This window comes from Mus pahari, chromosome 18, assembly GCF_900095145.1.
Source record: "Mus pahari chromosome 18, PAHARI_EIJ_v1.1, whole genome shotgun sequence".
Lineage (NCBI taxonomy): Eukaryota > Metazoa > Chordata > Mammalia > Rodentia > Muridae > Mus > Mus pahari.
The window spans coordinates 56,018,519-56,040,777 of record NC_034607.1 but is presented as its reverse complement, the minus strand read 5'-3'; the positions used below and the strand labels follow the sequence as shown (position 1 = coordinate 56,040,777).

Genomic DNA, 22,259 nt, shown 5'->3' with positions numbered 1-22,259 from the left:
AGAGAGAACATGTGTGTGCTCATGTGAATTGAATATACTCAGGCACATATGTTCCCACTGATATACATGAAAACTATGACTTAACTATGATTGCGATCAGCAAAAGCTTACTTTATGGAGATGGGGACTTGAGGCCCACACTTTGTGGAGGAGCTGTTGATGGCTATGGAAGGAGAAAGAGTGGAGTGTGGTCACTGGTAGGTTGATTACCATGTCCCTGTGGATGTCCCTACACCTGCATACATACAGGCAACACTTACTGAACTCTAGGAGTTATAAATGTGAGAATAAAATGGGAACAATGGAGACCAAGTAGGAGGCACTAGGGAAGTGGGGGTGGGGGCTGGACATCATCAAAATGCATTGTATAAGTGTACGATATTTATATTTAGATAAAATATAATTTAAAGAACTGTTGTAGTATTAGAGTACTTGTGAGAAGTTGTGTGGCGCACCTTACCTGGGACATGTCAACAGCCACACACCAGAACATAACTGTATATAATATTTTGTCCAAAGCAGTCCCTCAAACTCCATAAAAGACAACTGAGAGATTTAGTTCCTTCATTTTCACTGTTAAGTCAGACATCTATGATTGTGTGAAATACTTAGCACAAGCTTTGTCTCTCAGAGTATAGACATGGGATGCTGGGGTGGAGGAGCTTAGAACTTAAGAGAATTTGTTGTGCAAGCATGGGGACTGAGGCTTGTTTTTTTGTTTGTTTGTTTGTTTTGTCTATTTTTTCATTGATTGATTTCTTATTCACTTTACATCCTAACCACAGCCCTCCCTACTGCCTTCCAGTCCCACTCTCACAGATTTCTCTCTATTACCCATCCCTCTTTCTTCAGAGAAATGGAGGCCTCCCCACTTACCACCCTACCTTGGGACATAAAGTCCCAACAAAATTAAATGCATCCTTTCCCACTGAAGCCCAACCAGGCAGTCTAGGTATTGGAAAGGGGTCCAGTGGCAGGCAACAGAGTTAGGGATAGCCACCACTTCAGTTGTTAGGGGACCCACATGAAGGCCAAGCTACACATCTGTGACAAATGTGTAGGGGTTCTAGGACTAGCCCCTGCAGTCTTTTTGGTTGGTGTTTTAGTCTCTGTGTGCTCCCGTGAGCCCAAGTTAGTTGACCCTCTAGTTCTTCTCATGGTGTACTTGAACCTTTGGCTCCCTCAATCCTATCTCCAATTCCTTAAGACTTCCTGAACTTCAGCGAAGTCTGTTTCCATCAGCTGCAGGATGAAGCCTGTCACGCGACAGTTATGTTAGGTCCTTATCTGCAAGTACAGCCGAGTATCATTAATAATGTCAGAGATTAGCTCTCTCCCATGGGATGGGTATCACATTGGGCCAGTTATTAACCAGCTATTCCTTTAATCACTGCTGCATCCTTATCCCTTCATACCTTGTATGAAGGACACATTTTGAGTTGAAGGGTTTGTGGGTGGGTTGATGTCTCTCCTTCCACTGGAAGTCCTGCGTGGCTACAAGCAGTGGCCATTTCTGTCTCACTACCCTCAGCTAGGGTAAACCCCATACATTCCCAGAGCTTCCCTCAGCCCAGGTCCCTAGCTATACCCAGCAATGCCCCCTTACCAATTTCCTTTCTCTCTCCCAGTCTATTCCCACTCCTTTTCTCCCCATACTTTAGCCTACCCTAGTTCCCCTTTTCACCCCCTCTCCCATCCAGTTCCCTCCCTCCCCTCCTCTCCAATGTCTACTTTATTTCCCCTTCTGAGTGAGATTCAAGTATCCTCCCTTGTGCCCTCCTTATTACTTAGTTTCCTTGGGTCTATTGATTGTAGCATGATTATCTTGTACTGTACAGCCAATGTCCACTTATAAGTGAGTACATTCTATGCTTGTGTTTCTGGGTCTGGGTTACCTCACTCAAGTTGATATTCTCAAGTTCAATACATTTGCCTGAAAATTTCATGATGTCTTTGTTTTTAATAGTCAATTTTATATAATTCCTTTGTATAAATGTCTCACATTTTCTTTAGCTTTTCTTTGGTTGAGGGACATCTGGGTTGTTTCCACTTTTCTGCCTATTGCGAATAAAGATGCTGTGAATGTAGTTGAGCAAGTATCCAATGGGGAAAAAAATCTTCACCAACCTTATATCCCACAGAACTCCAATGTTCAAAATATAAAAAGAACTCAAGAAATTATACACCAGCAAACCAAATAACCAAATTAAAAAGTGGGGTATGAAAAAAAAAAGTGGGGTATGGAGTTAAACAGAGAATTCTCAACAGAGGAGCCTCGAATGGCCTAGAAGCACATAAAGGCATGGTCAATATATTTAGTCACTAGTCAATGCAAATCAAAATGACTCTGAGATTCAATCTTACACCCTTCAGAATGGCTAATATAAAAAACTCATGTGATAACATATGCTAGCGAGGATGTGAAGCAAGGGAACATTCTTCCATTCCTGGTGAGAGTGCAAACTTGTATAACTTTGGAAATAAATTTGATGGTTCCTCAAAAAAACAGGGAATAGCTATTTCCCAAGACCTCTTGGGCATATACCTAAAAGAGGCTCCATTATACCACAAGATACAGTTTTGATCTGAGCACTAATATAACAACATTAATGTGGCCCCTTGTACTCCTTTACCCAGAGATGTGGGTGGGTCTGAGACTGAGGCTTTCTGGCTACCAGCCAAACTGAAAATAACTAGCTCTAACATCAGTGAGAGACCATGATACAAAGGAACAAGGTGGAACATTGTAGAGGAGTGCCTTAATGTCCTGCTCTGGCCCCCATATACATGCACAGACACAGATACCTATACACATATGCATACACAACACACACACACACACACACACACACACACACACACACACTACATTCGTATCACACATAAGCAATTACATAGGGATTCACCGTCTTTGTCTTTTTCTCTGTTGCTGTCTCTCTATCCCTCTCTGTCTCTCTCTCTGTCTCTGTCTCTGTCTCTGTCTCTGTCTCTCTCTCTCTCTCTCTCTCTTTCTCACACACACACACACACACACACCACATACTCCAGATCTAGTGAGTATTTTAGATATAATATGGAGGCAACAGAGAGTATAACATTGCTCAAGCAAATAAATTCCTGTGTTTGAGAAATGTCTGAGAATTCTCCTTATTTGTGAACTATAATAGTCTGATTAAAAGCAATTAGGTTTTGCCAGTTGCTTTTTAATCTTCCTGAGCTGAATTAAGCTTGTTCTATAAATAAAAGGGAAATTTGGGCAAAAGCTATTTAAAGAAAAGTATCCCATCTTCCTCATAGTGTTGTATTTTTGGTTTTTTAGGTTGTGTTTCTCAAATAGTTCCTCTCAGTTACACATATATAATTTTTATCAAATTCTGTTTCCAGGAAGACTCCTTGAATTTGCCCTTCCTCTAGTCTGTTGCTTTCTATGTCTGCCTTTTTGCCTTGTTCTCAAGATATACTTTCTTCAGCTTATAACTCACATTAACTGCAATAGAGCATAGGGCCCATCTACGCACTTGCTGCTTAGGTATTTTGGACAATACTGGTTACAAAACAATTCTTTTATAAAGTGAATGTAGTGATCATTATGTATTTCATTTTCTATAATTTCTTTTATTATATCTTAAAATATTTTATAGGTCTAATGTGCTTCTGAGAATTTTCTTCTAAACATTGCCACAAATGAGAAGAATATAAATTAGGATTTTTCTCTTTTTAAACAGCCTCTATCAAAATTCCCCACCATTCACCTTTCCTGGCAAGACCAAAATAGCAATGTCTATGTTTCTCCACTGGGAGTTTTTCCATTGCTTTCTGTGAAAGTCTAGAGAGACAAATGTCCCCATAATGATTTGGATAACAGGGCAGTTTCTTTTAGTGTCTCCCATGCCCTTCTTCCTCAGAAAGACAATCCCTTTATGTAGCTCAGTTCAAGATGGTTCCTGCTGCCAGGATTTAAAATATTCCTGGGCAGAGAGTGGGAACCATCAGCCTCCTATTCTTAAGTAAATGTATGTTTTCACTAGGGAAAAGCCCTGGTCTTTGGGTTTCTTTGGAAGGAAATGTACTATATGATTGTACTTGCATTTTCTCCCTGAGCTTTGAGGGCTCCAAAGAAATGCACTGCTATTAACTATTTTCTTACCCCCTGTCTGTCTCTGTCTGTCTCTGCTTCTTTCTCTCTGTGTCTCTGTCTCCCGCCACCCCACCTCTCATTATAATTTAAACCCAAACTACAAATGTAGGAGTAATGAGTTCTTCTTGCAGTGTTTTGTGAATATAATTTGCATCATAGAGGTAAAAATATTTTCTGGATGATAAGTTACTAGTAGGAATTTTTATAGTTTTTATAATTTTTATAATTTTTATAGTTGACATGTTTAAGTTTTTATCAGAAATGTGCTTTCAGTCATTTTTAATGAGTCCATATTTTTCTATAATTCTCAATTATTTCCATATGAATGAATAACTGTTCATTTAACACTTGAGCCTTGGAATCATGGATAATTATAAATCAGTAGACTTTTTTTTTCAGCTTGTGAGGAAAAGGAAACTATTGATTTTGAGAAGTGATTTGGTTTAAAAAGAAGCAAGTGATTTTTCTTGAACCTTTCACGAAGTGTAATGCTGAACATTCCTGTTATTGTTTGATAAAATCCAGACTCTGATGTGTTTTCTTAAACACACAGGACAGACTTCTATTACATATGCATATCTATAAGGAAGCCCAAAGTGTAGAAATGAATCTGTAGAGTTATGCACCATAAAAAGTTTCATTTGGACTTTGGAAATATTTCAATCAAGCAGAATAATCAAATCAGTTAAAGAATAAATGATCTTTCCTTGGCTCACAAATTAATACAAATACTCACATACACAAAAATTATATATATATATATAATTTTATATATATAATTATATATATATATACATATGTACTGAATATTAAATCTAAAAGCAAGAACTTGGCACATAGAGTCTTATTTCATTATAGAAAATGTCCACTTCTTTATTGTTTAAAGTTGATACCACTATTAGTTGTGTATATACTGTGGTTTTTATGGAATCAAATAGGACCACATTAATTGTAATTTGTTTATTTCTAAAGTTATATAATCCCATAGATGACTTTATTTTACTTGGAAGTATTAAACATTGAAATAAAAAAGAATAAGAAATGACTATGCATGTCTGTATGTAACAATAATTAAACTTTTTAAAAAACCATGATTTTGAAACAGGGCAAGAAGTTTATAGTTCGGTTTTGAGGGAGGAAAGAGAAAGGGGAAATGATGTAATTATATTTTAATTTAAAATAATAAAAAAGTATAAAAATAGAACTGTGTCTTAAGACACTACTGAAGAGAGGGAAAGGAGAGAACCAGAGCCCATTGCATGCCTAAGTAACTTCATATTCTCTTGTCTTTGTAACAGGTACCATTTCTGTCAACACACTACGCACTCCCTACACAGCTCCCGGTGAGAGTGAGATCCTGGACCTAGATGATGAGTTGTACCTAGGTGGCTTGCCAGAAAATAAGGCTGGCCTGGTCTTTCCTACCGAGGTGTGGACTGCTCTGCTCAACTATGGCTATGTGGGCTGCATCCGGGATCTATTCATTGATGGCCAGAGCAAAGACATCCGGCAGATGGCGGAAATTCAGAGTACTGCTGGAGTAAAGCCATCCTGCTCAAAAGAGACAGCAAAACCGTGCCTTAGCAATCCTTGCAAAAACAATGGCATGTGCAGAGATGGCTGGAACAGATACGTCTGTGATTGCTCTGGAACAGGCTATCTCGGCAGGTCCTGTGAAAGAGGTAGGCTTTCCAAATTCTAGCAACTAGTCCCCTGCAAGAAACGTTTACTAAATTTCTATCTCAAGCCTGAAAAGAAACATAGCAACTTCTAGTGAAGTAACCTGTAGTCCACATCCCAAAACCGGACACAAATGACTGAGGCACCTTTAATTCTTTTCCAGTGGCTTGGTTACGTGTATCCACTGCTCTGAAAGTGTGCCTGAGATGTCTGACTCACAATGGATGCTTCTTTTGTCTGGTTTTTAACTGACCACGGTTGTACTTACATGTCTAAATTTTTTCCTCTGCAGACAATGTATAGTCAAACCCCTCAGAAAAATATAAAGGTACCTGATTTTCTCATCCTCTCTTTTTGCCAGGAGAGGGATGAGTGTTGAAAACAGCATGAGGATTATGTCAACAGCTAGTCTATAAAGACCCCACTCAACAAAGAACAGAGGCTAGCAAGCATATCCATCAATCAACCTATGACTTTAGATAAATGGTTTAGTGACTACACTCATTGTCACTTATTTTCTACAATAAAACTAAAAATCAATATGGAAAAAGTATCTATGAGTTACTCCATCATCCTCTCATGGTACAAATAGCATCTGTCCCTGAGGTAATCAACCTAACCATTACCATGCACTTCTCCTGAAGCCATGCACAGTCACTTGGTTTTCTTCAACCTTAAAATAGTTCTAATTTGGCCTAAAAGTTTAAAAGGACAAGGTAGGCATTTATAAACAGTGATTCAGTGATTTTGGTTTTTTGTTTGTTTGTTTGTTTGTTTGTTTTTGTTGTTGTTGTTTTAATCTTAAAGAAATACATTGGCTTGTCAGCATGACTGTCAACACTAACACTAACAAAAATAACATAATTATACATTAATCTATATACCAAAATACTATCACTATTAGGTCAGAAATAAAATTAGACAGGTCAATAGATTGCTTCACAACATGTAAACATAATCATTCCCCTTATGGGGCTACTGCAATTCCTGTGAATTAACATTGGAGACTAGCTGATTCGTCATCCTTTAGCTTGTATGAGTATACTTTTTATAAATTCCTCTTTGCCTTCTCCTTACTAATTAGTTTGTTTATTTTGTTGTGGAAAACTGCCAAGAGAGAGGAACAAATGACATAGCTCACACAGTAAAATACAGTTAGGCACAATGTTAGATTAGCAGACGTCTGTGAGTTAAAATTTGGTTTCAATTTTAATCACTCAAAAGCATGCCAGTTATCCTGATGCTTCTTGGTTAAGTGCAGCTAGAGAAAGTGTGTAACTCTACTGCCAAATAAATTGCAAAAGCAGCCAGTTAAATATGCATGGTGTACCACCCTGTGGCAATATTCTGCTACTACTTATGGCAAAATGAAAATAGAAATGTTAGAGCTTTCTGAGTCAGAAGAGAAGAAAGGGAATATTTATATCCTGCAGTAATTAGAGGTAGAGATGGAAATCATATCTAGATCTCAAATAAACGTGTAATAGCAAGCATCATCACTAGGATTTAACATACATTTTTGATTTATGGTTAGCTAGACATTCCTGTAGATCTCTTTGTCTCTAAGGTAGTCATTTCTTGAGAATAAAATAGTAGTATCATATTGTTCTTGTTCTGGACTAAAACAACATATTGCAAGAAGATAATTCTCTTCTAGACTGATGTTTTATCCATATGACTGTGCATATCCTGAGAGCAAGAGTGATATACGATGGTTGCCAGGCTCAATACCACAGAATAATGTGGCTTCTGCCCAGTTCTCTGCTGTGCCCTAGTTCAGCAAACACAAGATCATCCCTGGACCTTTGAGTTTCAAATTCCAGAGGAAATATTTAACCCTGTGTTCTCTCCAGATACACTCATGCCAAACTAGGTTGTTAATCATGAAAGTTGACTGTTAATTCATGAAATAAAATCATAGTTATTAAGTTTCTGTTTTAATGTTAAAAATAAATAGTTAATGTGGCTCAGTCTATGTATGACACATCATAGAATGATACTGCAGTTATGCTTAATTCCACATTATGAAAGCAAAGAAAAATACATCAAAAAATATCTGTGACTTACAGAGGAAGACGGTATTTTTCTATACATATTGATTCTTTAGGAAATGCCAATGCAGAAATGATGTCTTGCATAGATATTAATTATTGCATTTTCTTTATGTGTTTTTTTATGCAATGAGTTTTGAAGGTTAGACCACATAAAAATTATTCTCAGAGATAATGTGAAATAAGAGCATTGGTGCCACCAGAGGTCCACTTCATACTTGTTTGTTAACATTCTAACAGATGGAGGGACAGATTTCAGAGCAATATAATTTGGCTCCCTGTCTGATTTTCATCGTTGATCACAATATGTGACTGCCTTTCAGCAAAACTCAGCACAGGTGTACACTTTAGGCTGAAACCAGGAATACTGCGGAAAGCAAATTTATCAAATCTAATGACAGGGAGAAGGAGATAGGGAAGACAAAGTTGAAACTTTTTCTTCCCTGCTGGGAAGAAATGTCTTGGAATTATCCTTCTGAAGGACTCTCTTTTGATGTTCAAAATGATAAAATACTTTTTGCAAATGTTAAAAGATGCTGCCGAATAGCATAACCTTCAAATGTCAGAATGTTGTCTCACATTTATTTGGAAGTTCTAGACTCCAACCTTGTCTATTTTCCGTTTCTTGCCTAATTAAACATCAACTCTAATTATGAGGAATCATTTATGCTTTCAGTTGTCATTTAACAACAAGTTATCTTCACATTGAGACATATTTGAAATGGCATACTGGGCACTCAACTTCTATTACTTTACTATTATGCTATTCCTGAAGCTTTTTGGGGAACAGAAAAGGCTAATGAGCTTTTTTTTTTTTTTTTTTTTTTTTTTTTTTTTTTTTTTGCTTACTCAGAATTGTACTTCAAAATATATTTATAACTAATTGTTGACTATATATTTCTAAAAAGATGTGTTCTCGACTTAGTGTTCAAATTGAGCTATTTATAAAGAAAAATGAAATTATTTCAAATATTCTTATATAATATAGTAGTTACGCACGTTAATTAAGACAAATAAACTAATAATAATTTAGTCCTTTTACCTATATGATAGCAAAATAACAAGGCAATCTATAATGGATTTATTATTTTTATTGAATAATTGGTTGGTTTGCATAATTGACCAAAGGTTAGAAAAGGAAAAAATAAGTATCAAATATCACTTCAGAGCTCACTGTGACCTCATAGTCATGCTTTAATTGTTTCTTAGGAAGCTACTTCCTGGTGATCTACATTGACTTCTGTCTTTTACAACATTGTTCCATGGAGAAGCTTCTTATTTAATTGAAATTTTGATAGCAGAAAATAAAACAATATATTTTAAGATTGTATTTTATGTTTTCAGCTATTAGATCTATAAATAACAGCAGGTATAACAAGATAAATAAAAACATTGAATTTTTTTGTCAGGCAGTACAAAACTTGCTTGTTCTGTAAGTAGACGTAATAAATGTTTTATTGCTCTGGGAAGTGTTTATACAAGCTTTGTATCCACATGCCAAAATGGTTTTTCAGGTGTTTTCAGTGTAGATAGCACTTGCTAATCCAAGAAACATTTATGGGGTCTCTCTGTGTCTGGCTCAGTTGCTCCATGGTGCCTGAGTGGTGAGTGACTGACCTGCTTCCTCAGAGCATTTTCCTAAGAGCAGTTGCAAATGACACCATCCAAACAAAGGAGTTACAGTTGAAAACAAGAGAGGTAATAGTTTAAGCTGAGGAGGGAGCCATATTATTCAGAAGAATTGCTCACCAAAATCCAGACTTCTGAAAGGACCTAACATTTATAGGTTGTAGCCATCCATCGGCCATGGATAACTGGTTTAACTGAAAGGGAGACTGGAACTGAAAAAAAGGATGGGGTGAGAGAGAAGGATGAAGCCAAGACAGAGGTTCTGATCAAGGCTCAAAGTTTAGTATTTAGCACTGTGTTTATATAGGGAGAGCCTGCAGACCCATCCTTTGTTTTAGCTGGATTATGTTGGAAAGCAAGCTCAGCAGACATTCTATTCCTCAAAGCTACTGTAGGAAATTGCAAATGTGGCAATGTGGCTTCAACAAGGTCATAAAACCCATTGTGGCAAGCACTCAAGGTCTCTTTAGCCTGCTCAAGGCTGGGAGTCTTGGAAACAATGTGTAATACTTAGAGATTCAAGTTACCCATTCAAGCCTTGAATAGAAACAAATGATAAGTCTCTTAGAAAAGCTTCTGACTGCCATGATTTTCTGATATAAAATCTTTGAAATCCAAACCAGAAAAGAACCATGACAATGAGTAGTCACAGCCATAAAGCTGTGCTGTGTGGGGGTAAAGCCAATGGCTGTGCTATGTAAATAATGGAGGTAATGAAGTCTCTCTTACTTTATTTTCATCCTAGGTATTTTCATTCTTTTATTCAATGGCATTGTGAATTACCAGAAACAAGAAGAAAGCAACATGACTCAGACTCGTTTCTCAGTGTCTCACCATCGTATGGTATCGAGCACTGAGGGGTGCTATTTCTTAAGCACTCTGGAAGAAGCAGTTTTGCTACTGATTCCTTCATGTCTTTAGTATAGTGTTGTGGTTTCTACGTACCTTAATTTAGAAACATACCCACACAAATCCAAATCCTACTTCTGGCCACACCCATATTTCATGTACAAAGTTACAGATGCTTTTGTGGTAATACAGTATTTAGGACACCAGGTTTGTTCTTATAGATGTTGTTTTAAATTATTTCTTACTTGCAAAGAAGAGAATATGAGATTATGGTTTAAGGTATCTTAAAAGCTTTTCTCATTAAACACAATAACACAGTAGAAATCTCATTGCTTATTGGATGATATGTTGTTGACTTTTTTATGTTGTTGATTTTTATTTCCTTCTTTAGAATATTAGCTTTGATAGGATGATTTCTACATTTTAGTAATATTTCAATTTTAGAGTAGACTATGTGAACAAAAAATATTGACAGTAGCTTTTGTTCCCAGGGATTTTCCAGACAGTCCTGGCCTTAGATATCTTCCAGTAACATCCTCTTCAATTTTTGCCCATGCTGAATGAATCATTGCCCCAAGACTAACTAATCTTGTAGGATAGTTAGAGCTCTCACTGTCCATGCATACATACATCATTGCAGTTTTTGCAATCAGGCTTACTCTGTAGCTATTGAAAACATGCCCATGCTTTTTACAAGGGAATTTATACTCATAAAACATTTATAGCCCCATATGGTCAGTGCTATAGCATATGCAATAGGTAGAGGGGCTTTCTGATTGTTAGTATATACTTACCAAATGAGGGAGTCTTTGCTAGAATGTCCCTTGCCATGACAAAACAAGAAACTCATTTCTGAATCAGATGAGATGATTTTACCATTGATGTCCTGAAAAGAAAACTCAGCAGCCCCCTCTTTCCCAAGTGAGTGTGCATTACACTAATGCACACTGAACTGTATCCATTTCCTTCCATAGAGGCAACGGTTTTGAGCTATGACGGGAGTATGTTCATGAAAATTCAGCTCCCGGTGGTGATGCACACTGAGGCTGAGGACGTGTCCTTACGGTTCAGATCCCAGCGTGCATATGGTATTCTGATGGCGACCACTTCTAGAGACTCTGCAGACACCCTTCGACTGGAGCTAGATGCAGGACGTGTGAAACTCACGGTCAATCTAGGTAAAACATGCCTTCCGCAATTCAGTTAACACTTCTCACTTTTTGTTCAGTTTTGCCTGCAAACATTTATCAACTAGCCTGTTTGCTATGGGAAGTTAAAACAATTGAGTAATGCTTTGGTGGGCATCACTTTTTTTATGTTATGTTCTTTTAAATTTTTTTTCAATACTCATAATTTAGTGTTTTGTGGTTCCTACCAACAAGGCTTCGGGGACGCCCTATCAGTGAGATGAAATTTGAAACTTTGAATTATGAGGTTTTAAGATGCCTCAAGCTGAATTTTTCTCCTGTATATTTTCTTATGTTTTAATGGGTCATAGATGACACCTTTGCAAAAACAAATGTCCAAATGTGTTAGATAAGATAACATGCACATGGAATATCCAATTCATATTTGCTCCTACTTCCTCCATGGGCTTCTCCTTTTATAGTCATCTTTGTGGTCCTCCATCTCTTCTGTTCTTAAGTAATGTGTGGGATATCTTGCTGTCGCTCAGCAATCCACAACCCTTCAATGCCCAAAGTCTGCGGCCCTCAGCAAACAGCCACGAGAACAATCAGAACACAGGCTCCTTTACAGACCGACAATGCTTTCCTGATTAGAGGCGCTATCAACAGGTTGCTACAGTAACACCTCACAGATCTGGATGATTTATGGAGCGAAAAAAAATCAAAGAAAACACTAAACTGTTCAATTTTAATAATTGAGCATTTAAAATTTTTTATTTAATTAAAAACCTCAAATTACTATAAGCTGTGGAAGCTTGAGAAGGGATGGGCTTAGACGTTTACTTCACCCAATGAAGATTAAAGGCCCCTCCATAAAGAGATCCCTGTTTTCTGCAAGTTCTGCCATTAACTGCTTCTGAATCCTTGAATTTATTTTTATACCTGAGCTTGACCTTTCAAAATCTTCTTTATTCACAGGTACCCTCCACCAATAACATCTTCATACCAAGAGAAGATTCAATATTCTGTCCAATAAATTTTATATTTATCATTAAATTCAAATAAGTGAAAATGAATGAGGTTTTACTGTACTTCGTGACAGTATTAAATACACAAACACACACACGCATACACACATGAATCAGGAGAGGAAGAAAACCAAATTTTGAAACCATGTAGATTTATTTTTAGAAAGATGTTAACAGAACAACCCGTGACTTTCATTACAATCCTACATTTTCAAATTGTGATGCGTACAGTAATAGCTTAGAAAATAGAAAAGAAATTCTTTCTAGCATTTAATTACGTTCAATTAATACAAGTTGAACTAAGTTTATTATTATGCACATTACTGTTTATTGTTCTGTTAGAGTTCCCTCTAGTGACCATTAGGGTTACTACAAGAAAATTGAATAAGTGGCTTAATTGCACCAAGAGGCTTGTTGTGTTGTTCAAAATGAAAACATTTAGAGAGATCCTCACCAGCAAAGCATTCTGTAGAAGGAGTTGTGTAGCTGCTGGTCCTTGGCTGTTTGCAACCACTTTTCTGATGCGGTTGACGACACATGACAAACTTAGCTATATGGACACAGAATCTAGGTTTATATTTTTCATGCTCCCCAAAGGCATTAATAATAATAATAATAAACCCCAAGATGCATATATCTCTCCATAAAACATTCCATATAGTTCATTAAAAATAATCTCTGTGTTAGTCACACCAGAAATTCTGTTTTTAAATCTGCTTTCATGTGAAACAAGCATACAAAAGGAAAGATAAGGAATGTAGTGTGACCTTGCCACACAATGCATAAAGACAGCATTGGTAGCTCCTAGGGAGGCACAGGCCTGGGTGCCTCAGGGGATGGCTGCTCTACAGCCACTGTACTTTCTAAGGGTCCATGCAGTTTTTTCTTTTCTCCTTCTGTGAATACAAGGTGTGGAACCCACCAATATCTGGTTGTAAACATTTAGTGTCCCAGAAAAATCAAAATCAAAGGAGAAATATAGAAACATACTAGAATAAGAAAAGAATAATTTTATTTTTTTTTTCTCTATTTGATTGCTACAGTTTTAAAGAATTCTGTGAGCCTTTGTGGGATGTTAGATTTTGGAAGTCCAAGATGTCTGAGCCTAGCTGAGCTTGCACTGTACCCCATTGTGACGGAGCACATTTAACTTTTGGTGAAGGTAACAGTCTGTTCTTTCACAGATGGGGAGAATGTTGCAACCAGTCTAAGCCAAGCATCTTTGACAGTTAACTACTTCTTACGTTACTTAGATTTGTCACCATGTAGCTCTGTTTGAATTGGCCATATTTTTAAACGTTCTCTTGTTTTCAATGGTACAATTTCATAACAATAAATCTGGGTGCTAGAAGTACATAAAGAATAATGATATGGAGTGGCCAAATTTGCATGTGTCTGTCCCCAGAAGGGTGGACTGTAATTTTATTGGATGTCTGCAGCTATTACCTTGAAGGATAAATATTCATTTTTCATCTATTCTTCCCCATCTAGATTGTATCAGGATTAACTGTAATTCCAGTAAGTGCCTATTCAAAATTTTTAAACTCTTCTTCCTCCATTACAATGTAAGCTAGTCAAGGAAAAGAGAAAGAAGGAGTACGAGAAATACATTTATACACCTCACGATGAAGCAGTCCATCATCTGGGATGTAAACATTCATTTTATGTTTAAACCAGTCAAAGGCTCTCCCACTAAAGTTCCTCCTCCTGTTTGGGAACGAAATGGTATACATTTTGAAGCAGAAGGCATTTGGATAGATCTTGAGGTCCAATAGTTTCCTTTATAATTAAATAGAAAAACATAAATAGAAAAACATACCATGGGCCTTATTTCCTTCTGTTTCTATCACTTAATTCAAATATATAAAAGAGATGTCTAACTTATCTTATTTTAGGATTGTTAACCAATGTTCTAAACTTATACAAATATTTATATAGACACAGTGTGTTCTTCCTTATCATATGCTCTTAGAAAATCATGAACCAGGAGAGTTCATTCTTGATTATTAAGACAATTTACATGATGAATTTTTACATCCTGATCATATATCTACAAAAATAACTAAAACCATTCAAATATGTGATATGCATGCTAAATGATGAGTCAGAAAGATGCATGGACTGAGTTTTATTTGAATTTTCATGGAGATCTGAAAAGATACAAGGACTGTGGTTTTATTTTGAGCCCCAGCATTAAGTAATAAGTAAACAAAGTACAATTATTTCTGTGAATCTTTAGATTTATCTTTTTCAGGTTTTGCTGACCACATAAAGGAAGCTCTTCCAATGACCACAAATTCATTAGCTATGTAATAAAATGATTTTAATAAACCTCTAATCTCTCATTGCCATAGTAAGATTCTGGTCTCTGGCCCTGGAAGAAAACTGCCTGTGCATTGGTGGGACTCCTGAAATATATGACTGTGTTTACATGAAGCAACAACTCATTTTCTGAGGGAAAAATTGCAAAAGCAAAATAACTTCTCTACTAAAATGTATTTTATTGCATATTCTTGAGCCTCTACATAAGTGATCCATATTTGTCCTCTTGTGTGTTAATATTTTTAAGCTAAAAAGGTGAGTCTGATAAGTCACTGAATAAATACTGAATTATAAAATATAAACAAGAGTGCCAGGCACTTAGACATTATTATAAACAAAATAATTCCTAAATATTATCTCTCTGGTCTTTAACCCCAATGCAATTTCAAGTATGCATCACCTCCTATCCAATCATTCTTTTGAATGCCTTGCTGAAAGTAATTTTGTAAGTTTGATAGATCCGATTCCATAGGCCTGGTGCCTGCGTGTGGAGAAGTGCAGACAGGTGAAATTATAGCCACAGAGTGCTATCTTCAAAGGTGGATTTTTACCTTAACCTAATGGTAGACTACTGATTCCTGCTGAATTGGATAAAATTCTTGTGGTGAAATACTCATTTCTTGAGATCTACTTAATTTAGTCCTTTCATTTTATTTGTATTAAGAACAGAAATAAAACATTCCATTTTAAATTTATAAAATGAAAATGTGCACTTTGACAATTATTCCCATTTACCAAGTCAAATGTGATTCTTTCTTCTTCTTCTTGTTCTTCTTCTTCTTCTTTCTTGTTCTTGTTCTTGTTCTTGTTCTTCTTGTTCTTCTTGTTTTTCTTGTTCTTGTTCTTGTTCTTGTTCTTGTTCTTGTTCTTGTTCTTGTTCTTGTTCTTGTTCTTCTTCTTCTTCTTCTTCTTCTTCTTNTTGTTCTTGTTCTTCTTCTTCTTCTTCTTCTTCTTCTTCTTCTTCTTCTTCTTCTTCTTCTTCTTCTTCTTCTTCTTCTTCTTCTTCTTCTTCTTCCTTCTCCTCCTCCTCCTCCTTTTCTAGCAACAATTACTTAGAACATACATTGAATATATGTCAGTCTTCTTAGACTCAAGTCTTCATAATACCACGAGACTGTGGTCCTATGGTCCTATGAACAGTCTTTTTACATACTTTAGGAAGTTCATTGAATAATAATTTTGAATACAATGATTGTCATCTCTTAGTGATTTTTTTTCCTTTTAAAAGTAGTATAAATTGCACATGAATACTTGAATTAAATTAATGGATTACAGCTTTCAGTGCACACTTCAGACAAGAGTGGAAATGGCTTAGCTTAACTGTAGTGACTGGCAGAAGCACTCATTGACCAGGTAACATTCCCATTTTCTTTTTCCTTTGTTTTACTTGGAAAGCAGTGGGCAGACTTAGTGAGTTTCATAACGATGAGTCAAATTTCAGGATAGTTAGGAATCTACACATCTAATAACATTCACCTGTTTTCATCTGCCTTTCACCTTGTAGTCAACCAAAAATTAATTAGAAATATTTGCATCTCAGTTGAACTTCAAAGAGCAATTTATTTGTAGAACTTTTGTGAGCCCTAAGCTTATCTGACACTTTTGTATAACATCACTGTCGTGAAATATTAATATGAATCACTTCAACTGATATATTTTAAGAGAGCTACCACAGGCACTAAATGGTCTATAACAACAACAGATTTCCATACAATGAGGACTCATACTCTAAATTGTTTTGCTTAAGTAGAAGCCACCAGAGATAGATTTCTGTACATTTACTTAGAATTGCTCTGCACTCTCTATAGCACCCCCATTTCCATCTTTCTTTTTCTAGTCTTTGCCATTGAAGCCTAGTGAGTAGAGAAGAAGCTGTGTCTGGGGGTTCGCAACCTTACCCTGTAAGAGACACCTGCTGTGTTTCTCCCTCTCCTCCCCAACATTACAAGTCTAGATGCAGCTCCAGAACCTTCTATAACAGGCAGACAGGTTTTCCTCTGAGAAAGGACTGAAATCCCAAGAACTCACTTTGTCACATGTCTTGTGACTGTCATTTTAGTGTGTCAATCTTTTGATGGTAAAGGAAAAGTTTCTAAGATGCATCAGACTTCACTGCCATACCTTTGCTGACATCAGTATGAAAATGTGTTTGCTACCTGAAATTTAGAATTAGAGTGTGGTCAGTTTGAAATCCACAAGCTGAAAGATAAACGTGAGCATCTATTGATCCCCTCTGTCCTCTGCTCAGGATAAAGGAGCGGGAAGATGGTCCTTTCCTTACTTCACCTTGAGTGTATCAGTCACTTTTCTGTGTGATAAGCACCTGGACCATGAACAGCTTAGAAAGAGCAGGGTTTGTTAGGGCTTGTGGAGTCAGAGTCCACTGTGACAGAGAGGCCTGAGCTCCCATGGGGAGAGAGGCAGGAATCTAGAACCTCACATCTTTACCTTCAGAGCAAATCGGGAGTAGGAGGAAGCTCTCCAAACTAGCCCTCAGTGACATGCTTCCTCCACCAAGACTGCAGCTTGCAGGTTTTCCTCACATATTGCCACCAAATGGGAGCAAGTGTTCAAATGCCGGAGACTGGAAAGGGGCATTTCCAGTGGAAACCACGCCTTGACGCACTTATTTTGTGATACAATTGCCACAAAAGAAAAAAGCCCACCTACCACCTTTTAGTGGAGATAATTTCTGGGTAAGTAAAGATGACTTAATACAGTTAGATATGGGAAGAATTGTGAATTCACATACATTTAACATGAAGATGAAAAATATTTGAATTAATTGAAAAAGCTCTAAATCACTTGCCAAAAACCATCATAAAGCTATAATAACATGAACTAAATAATAATAAAATATGGTAAGAACAAAGTGTTTTTAGCTGAAGCCTCAGTCATCGGCTATAAAATAATGTTTTGAAAATATGAGTATTAGGCAGTTTCTTGACTGGTATGAACTATTAATAGCTTAAGTTCTTTTAATACTCTTAAAATATAAATGGAGGTTCCTGTCCCATGTAAATTTTTTCAAAAGCATTATTTTAGGGTCTGTACAAAATTTTCCTCTCATTCTGTCTCCTAATTCATTACAGAATCACAGAAGCCTAGTCCTTTTGAAACTTTTAGAGTTAGCGAGCAAGCCTGACTTCAAACTGGAGACCTGGTAATTTTACACAATATGTTCAAAGTGATTAGATGACCTTTTTCCTGAAACAATTGTGTTTTGGTGGTATATTGCTTATTTGATACTTATAATTTTGTTAAGCACCTGAGAAATGTTAATGTGATAACCTTTGAAGGTTGGAAATATTTGAAAAATTAAATGTCAAATGTACACTCATGACCCATGGGTAAGTCCTAATGGTCATAGAAATAACCACTTTTATTTTGAAGTGGATATAGGAATTACTTAATGAGGTGTTTTTGCTTTTTTTGTTTGGTTGGTTTTTTCTTGATACTTTTAATAGATTTTGTTTTTCCATACTAGTGACATAACTACAGAACGTTTTTCTTGCCTACAGAAAGACATAAAGCCACTAGAGCAATTGATTGTGTGTCAATGTATGTGTGTGTGTGAGAGAGAGAGAGAGGGGGGGGAGGGGAGGGGAGAGGGGGGAAGAGAGAGAGAGAGAGAGAGAGAGAGAGAGAGAGAGAGAGAAAGAGACAGACAGAGTCAGAGCCAGTACATATCCTTGTAAAACTATATGTTAAGACTAAGTCACTTTCTCTATGGTTCTCCATCTTCATTTTTTAAGACCAAGTCTCTCACTAAACCTAGAACTCAGTAGCTGGTTAGACCCACTAGTTCTTAGTAAGCAAAATGGAAGGATCCAAGTCCAGGTATAGAGACCATAGGTATTTACTGTAGTGCCCAGATATTCTGTGTATGCTGGAGACCCACGCTCAGGTCCCTCATACTTGGCCTGCAAGCATTTCACTCACTGAGCTAGCTCCCTCACCTCAGAAATGGATTTTAATTTATCTGTGGTCTCTGCTTTGCTTGTTTTCGTTTTTCTTTCTCTTTGTGCTCTGTGTTGGTCCTCTCTCTCTCCCTGCTACTTCCTCCATCCTCCAGCTTACCCCTTCCTTTCTATGCCTCTACTGTGGCTTTCTCCTACTCCCCTTCTTGATTTTGTACAAGAATAAAAGTCACTGGGGATAAAACAATTGCTTCAGTAGGCAAGAATTTCAGTTCCTTTTGGCTTATTCAACAAAGTGATTTATCTAAGGTGCCTAAACAACAAAATTGCACAAGATATTAATGTGGATGAAATGTCAAGGGTGAAAGTTCAAAGTCTTTTTACAACACAAAACCTAAGTCCTGGAGACAAAGAAATCTGCAGCAAAGTACTTCACCTCATTTTCAACTTGGGGAGAGATAAGCAACATTTTGAGCAGCATTGTTATTGGAAAATGTACTTTGATGGATGTCTGGGGTGGATAATAAGATCTTTGTATTATCATTTTATCACCAGAATGAAAAGATCAACTGGATATTAGTTATCGCCAATTTTTTTTTATGTAGATAAAAATGGAAAGCAATAAAAGAATGTAAAATGTCAACTTGAGGCACTTAAGCCATTTTAGATTGCTGCAATCAAGCTGTCACTTGGAGAGCAACTTAATAATAGAGGAGCATATTCTGCAGTATAGCACAAATGAGAAGCAGCAATATGAAGCTCTGAGCTGCATGGTCCCTGCAGAGCAGAAAACTTTACATGGAGTTTTCTGCTCATTGTCCCAGTGTTGGTTTTATAGAGTTTATCTATAATTGTCACTGAATGACTGATGTTGACTAGCATATAGGATAGATGACAATGATGAGAAAGCAGATGAAAAGAAAAATGCAGAATATTTGTTATTGTTATGGTATGTATGTACAAAGGAAAGAAAGATAAACAATTTGGTAACAAATTATTTTTAACTGAACTTTAACAGTAATTAAATATAACACATAGAAGAAAAATATGTTTTTAACTGAAAACAATCAGCTAAGACATAGTCTAGACAGCTCTCAAACTTTAGTGGAATCTGAAGGAAGACTATTTGAATCATCTACACATTTAAATTTGGAGGAAGTAGGATGAAGAATATATAGTCTTTTCTGAGTATTTACATGACTGCATAGGTAGATAGAGCTATTGGTAGGTGAGTGATTGAAGACTTTGTTCTAATGTGATGAACCATCTCATTGTTTAGCTGCTCGAAAGCTACAGTGCTCCAACATGCTTGAAAAGACTTTGGGGCACTAAGAACCATCCTTAAACAAAGTGAAGGCAGAGTTGTTGATTAGTGCTGAGTGGATTCAAATTTTCTTTTACTATTGAATGGTAATTGTTCTTGGCCAAATTCTAGAAAAATCTATAAAGTTTTTGAAGAACCAATTTTGACTTTGATATTTCTTTTTTTTTTTCCCTATAAGATGGGAGTTTTCTTTTTTATAATTAAGTGTCACCAAATGACTGCATTGTGTAATTCTGTTCATTGAGAGAACTGATCTTTGAACATCTGCATGCAATGCTTTAGGTGTCTCATTGAGATGTATGATTAGAGTTTCTTTAGCTTTAAAGGAAGTTGTGCTACTTCCTTTCTTTGTTTCTATAGTAGGAATAGCTGCTCTTCTTATATCTGTCCTTATAATGATTCAGTTTCATAAGGAGCTAACTTCTATAAGATGAAAAAACAAAACAAAACAAGACAGAAAGCCCCCCAAAACAAAAACAAAAACCTAGTGTCTAAAACTTGTATTTAAATTGGCATCTAATATCCAGGAGATAGTAATACATAAAAGTAATCCCAAAATGTTCATCAAATATTCCTCTAGTAACTAGCATTGTCAGCGTTATGCACATAATTAATGACTTGTGCATTAGCAGATATTCACCTAACAATGTGAAAATAAATATCATGATCATAAAGTTCAATGAATATAAAATCAATAAACACACATAGCTTTATTGGTCAGTCTTAACGATGAAGGTTTGTTACTAGGACAATAAGAATTGATACAATATGAATTAATTTCAGTTATTACAGGCAGTTTTTTGGGGGTTGAATAGGGTTTAGCCACTCAAAGATTGTTAAGAGTTCTGTTGCTTTAACTATGAGGGATTGCTACCTCCCTTTTCAATATTTTGTGATAATGATGGTTAAGCTGTCTGCCCTTTTTGTCATCCTGGTGTCCTGGTCACTTCTTCTTCTTCTTCTTTTATTTTTTTCTTATTTTTTTCTGCTTCTCTTCAGCTCTACCTTTTCTTTGTTCTTGGTGGTGCCCTTTCTCTTGTCAATGTTTCCATTCATGGCTGGTTCTCTGCTTCCTGTTTTTAATGTTTACATTGTTGCTCTTGCTCTGTTTACTATGTGTGCTCGTGGGTCTAAACTCTCCTAGAAGAATTGAGTGTGCTATTTACTTCTTAGTATCTCACTGGACAAAGCTTGCCATTACAGCCTCATGAGCTAAGGAGTGGTTAGCCACTCTTGTTCTAATCTGCCTGCTTGAAAACATGCTACAACATGGTACACTACCTTCAAAGCAGACACTGAGACTGCTGGAATTCCACAAATGCTAATGCTATGAACTTCTTCTTCTTCTTCTTTTTTTTTTTTACTAAAATATTTTCATTGTGGCCATTAAATGACTTGGAAGATGGAAATCTCTTTACTATATCACTGTCACGTAAATCAAGTGAAAAATGTAATTTAAATAGAAAGAGGACAGATACCAGAATTGAACAATATTTTTAAACTTATCAATGAAAGCAAAGGACAAGATGGCTATGTAATATATTGGGAATATAATGCTCAAAAATAATGTTAAAATACTCAAATTATTATAATTTTATTTCTATCAATTGTACTCTTGTTAATTATTCTAATATAACTTTGCATCACAACTACCTTTGACTTAAACAATCTTTAACTTAAATACAGACTTGTAATACTTGATGCATACATAGAACTATTGAAACCAATGGAATTTCAAACTCTATAGATTATATATGTACATATAAACTTGCTTTAGAAATGTACGACATAAGAAAGTCAGTTTGTACATGCTCATGATCTGTTTTTCAGAAGTAGAAACAAGAGGACTAGGAATTCAAAGTTATTTTTATGTACATAGCAAGTTCAAGGTCTATCTAGTTCATGTGAGACTTGTGAAAAATATAGAAAAGTGTGAAGAAGGGAAGGAAGGAAGAGAAAAAAAAGCATGAAGGTAAGAGGCAAAGCTATGTATAATAATATCAGAATCATAAATAAATTTACATGAGAATGATGTAAAGTGCTAGTGAAATTTGTACATGAATAATGAGATACACAACTAGAATCAGAAATTTTCCAATACAGATATTCATTCACTGGTGAGAAATGTGAAGAATTCTGAATAATTGTATATGTAAATGCCCAGAAGTTAGGATATATATCCATATAAAAA

General features: G+C 36.2%; 1 protein-coding gene across 27 annotated transcripts in view; it reads left to right on the top strand.

Annotated features, from left to right (window-relative positions):
• Nrxn1 (neurexin 1) overlaps positions 1 to 22,259 on the top strand; it is a 1,070,033-nt gene that overhangs the window by 458,213 nt on the left and 589,561 nt on the right. For 18 of the 27 annotated variants that reach the window (XM_029531581.1, XM_029531578.1, XM_029531577.1 and 15 more), the window contains 3 exons: positions 5,437 to 5,820; positions 11,322 to 11,525; positions 13,994 to 14,020. In XM_029531581.1, coding sequence (XP_029387441.1) covers positions 5,437 to 5,820; positions 11,322 to 11,525; positions 13,994 to 14,020 — 615 coding nt within the window. The remainder of the gene's footprint in view (positions 1 to 5,436; positions 5,821 to 11,321; positions 11,526 to 13,993; positions 14,021 to 22,259) is intronic. The other 9 variants (XM_029531580.1, XM_029531595.1, XM_029531593.1 and 6 more) reach the window with 1 other exon arrangement.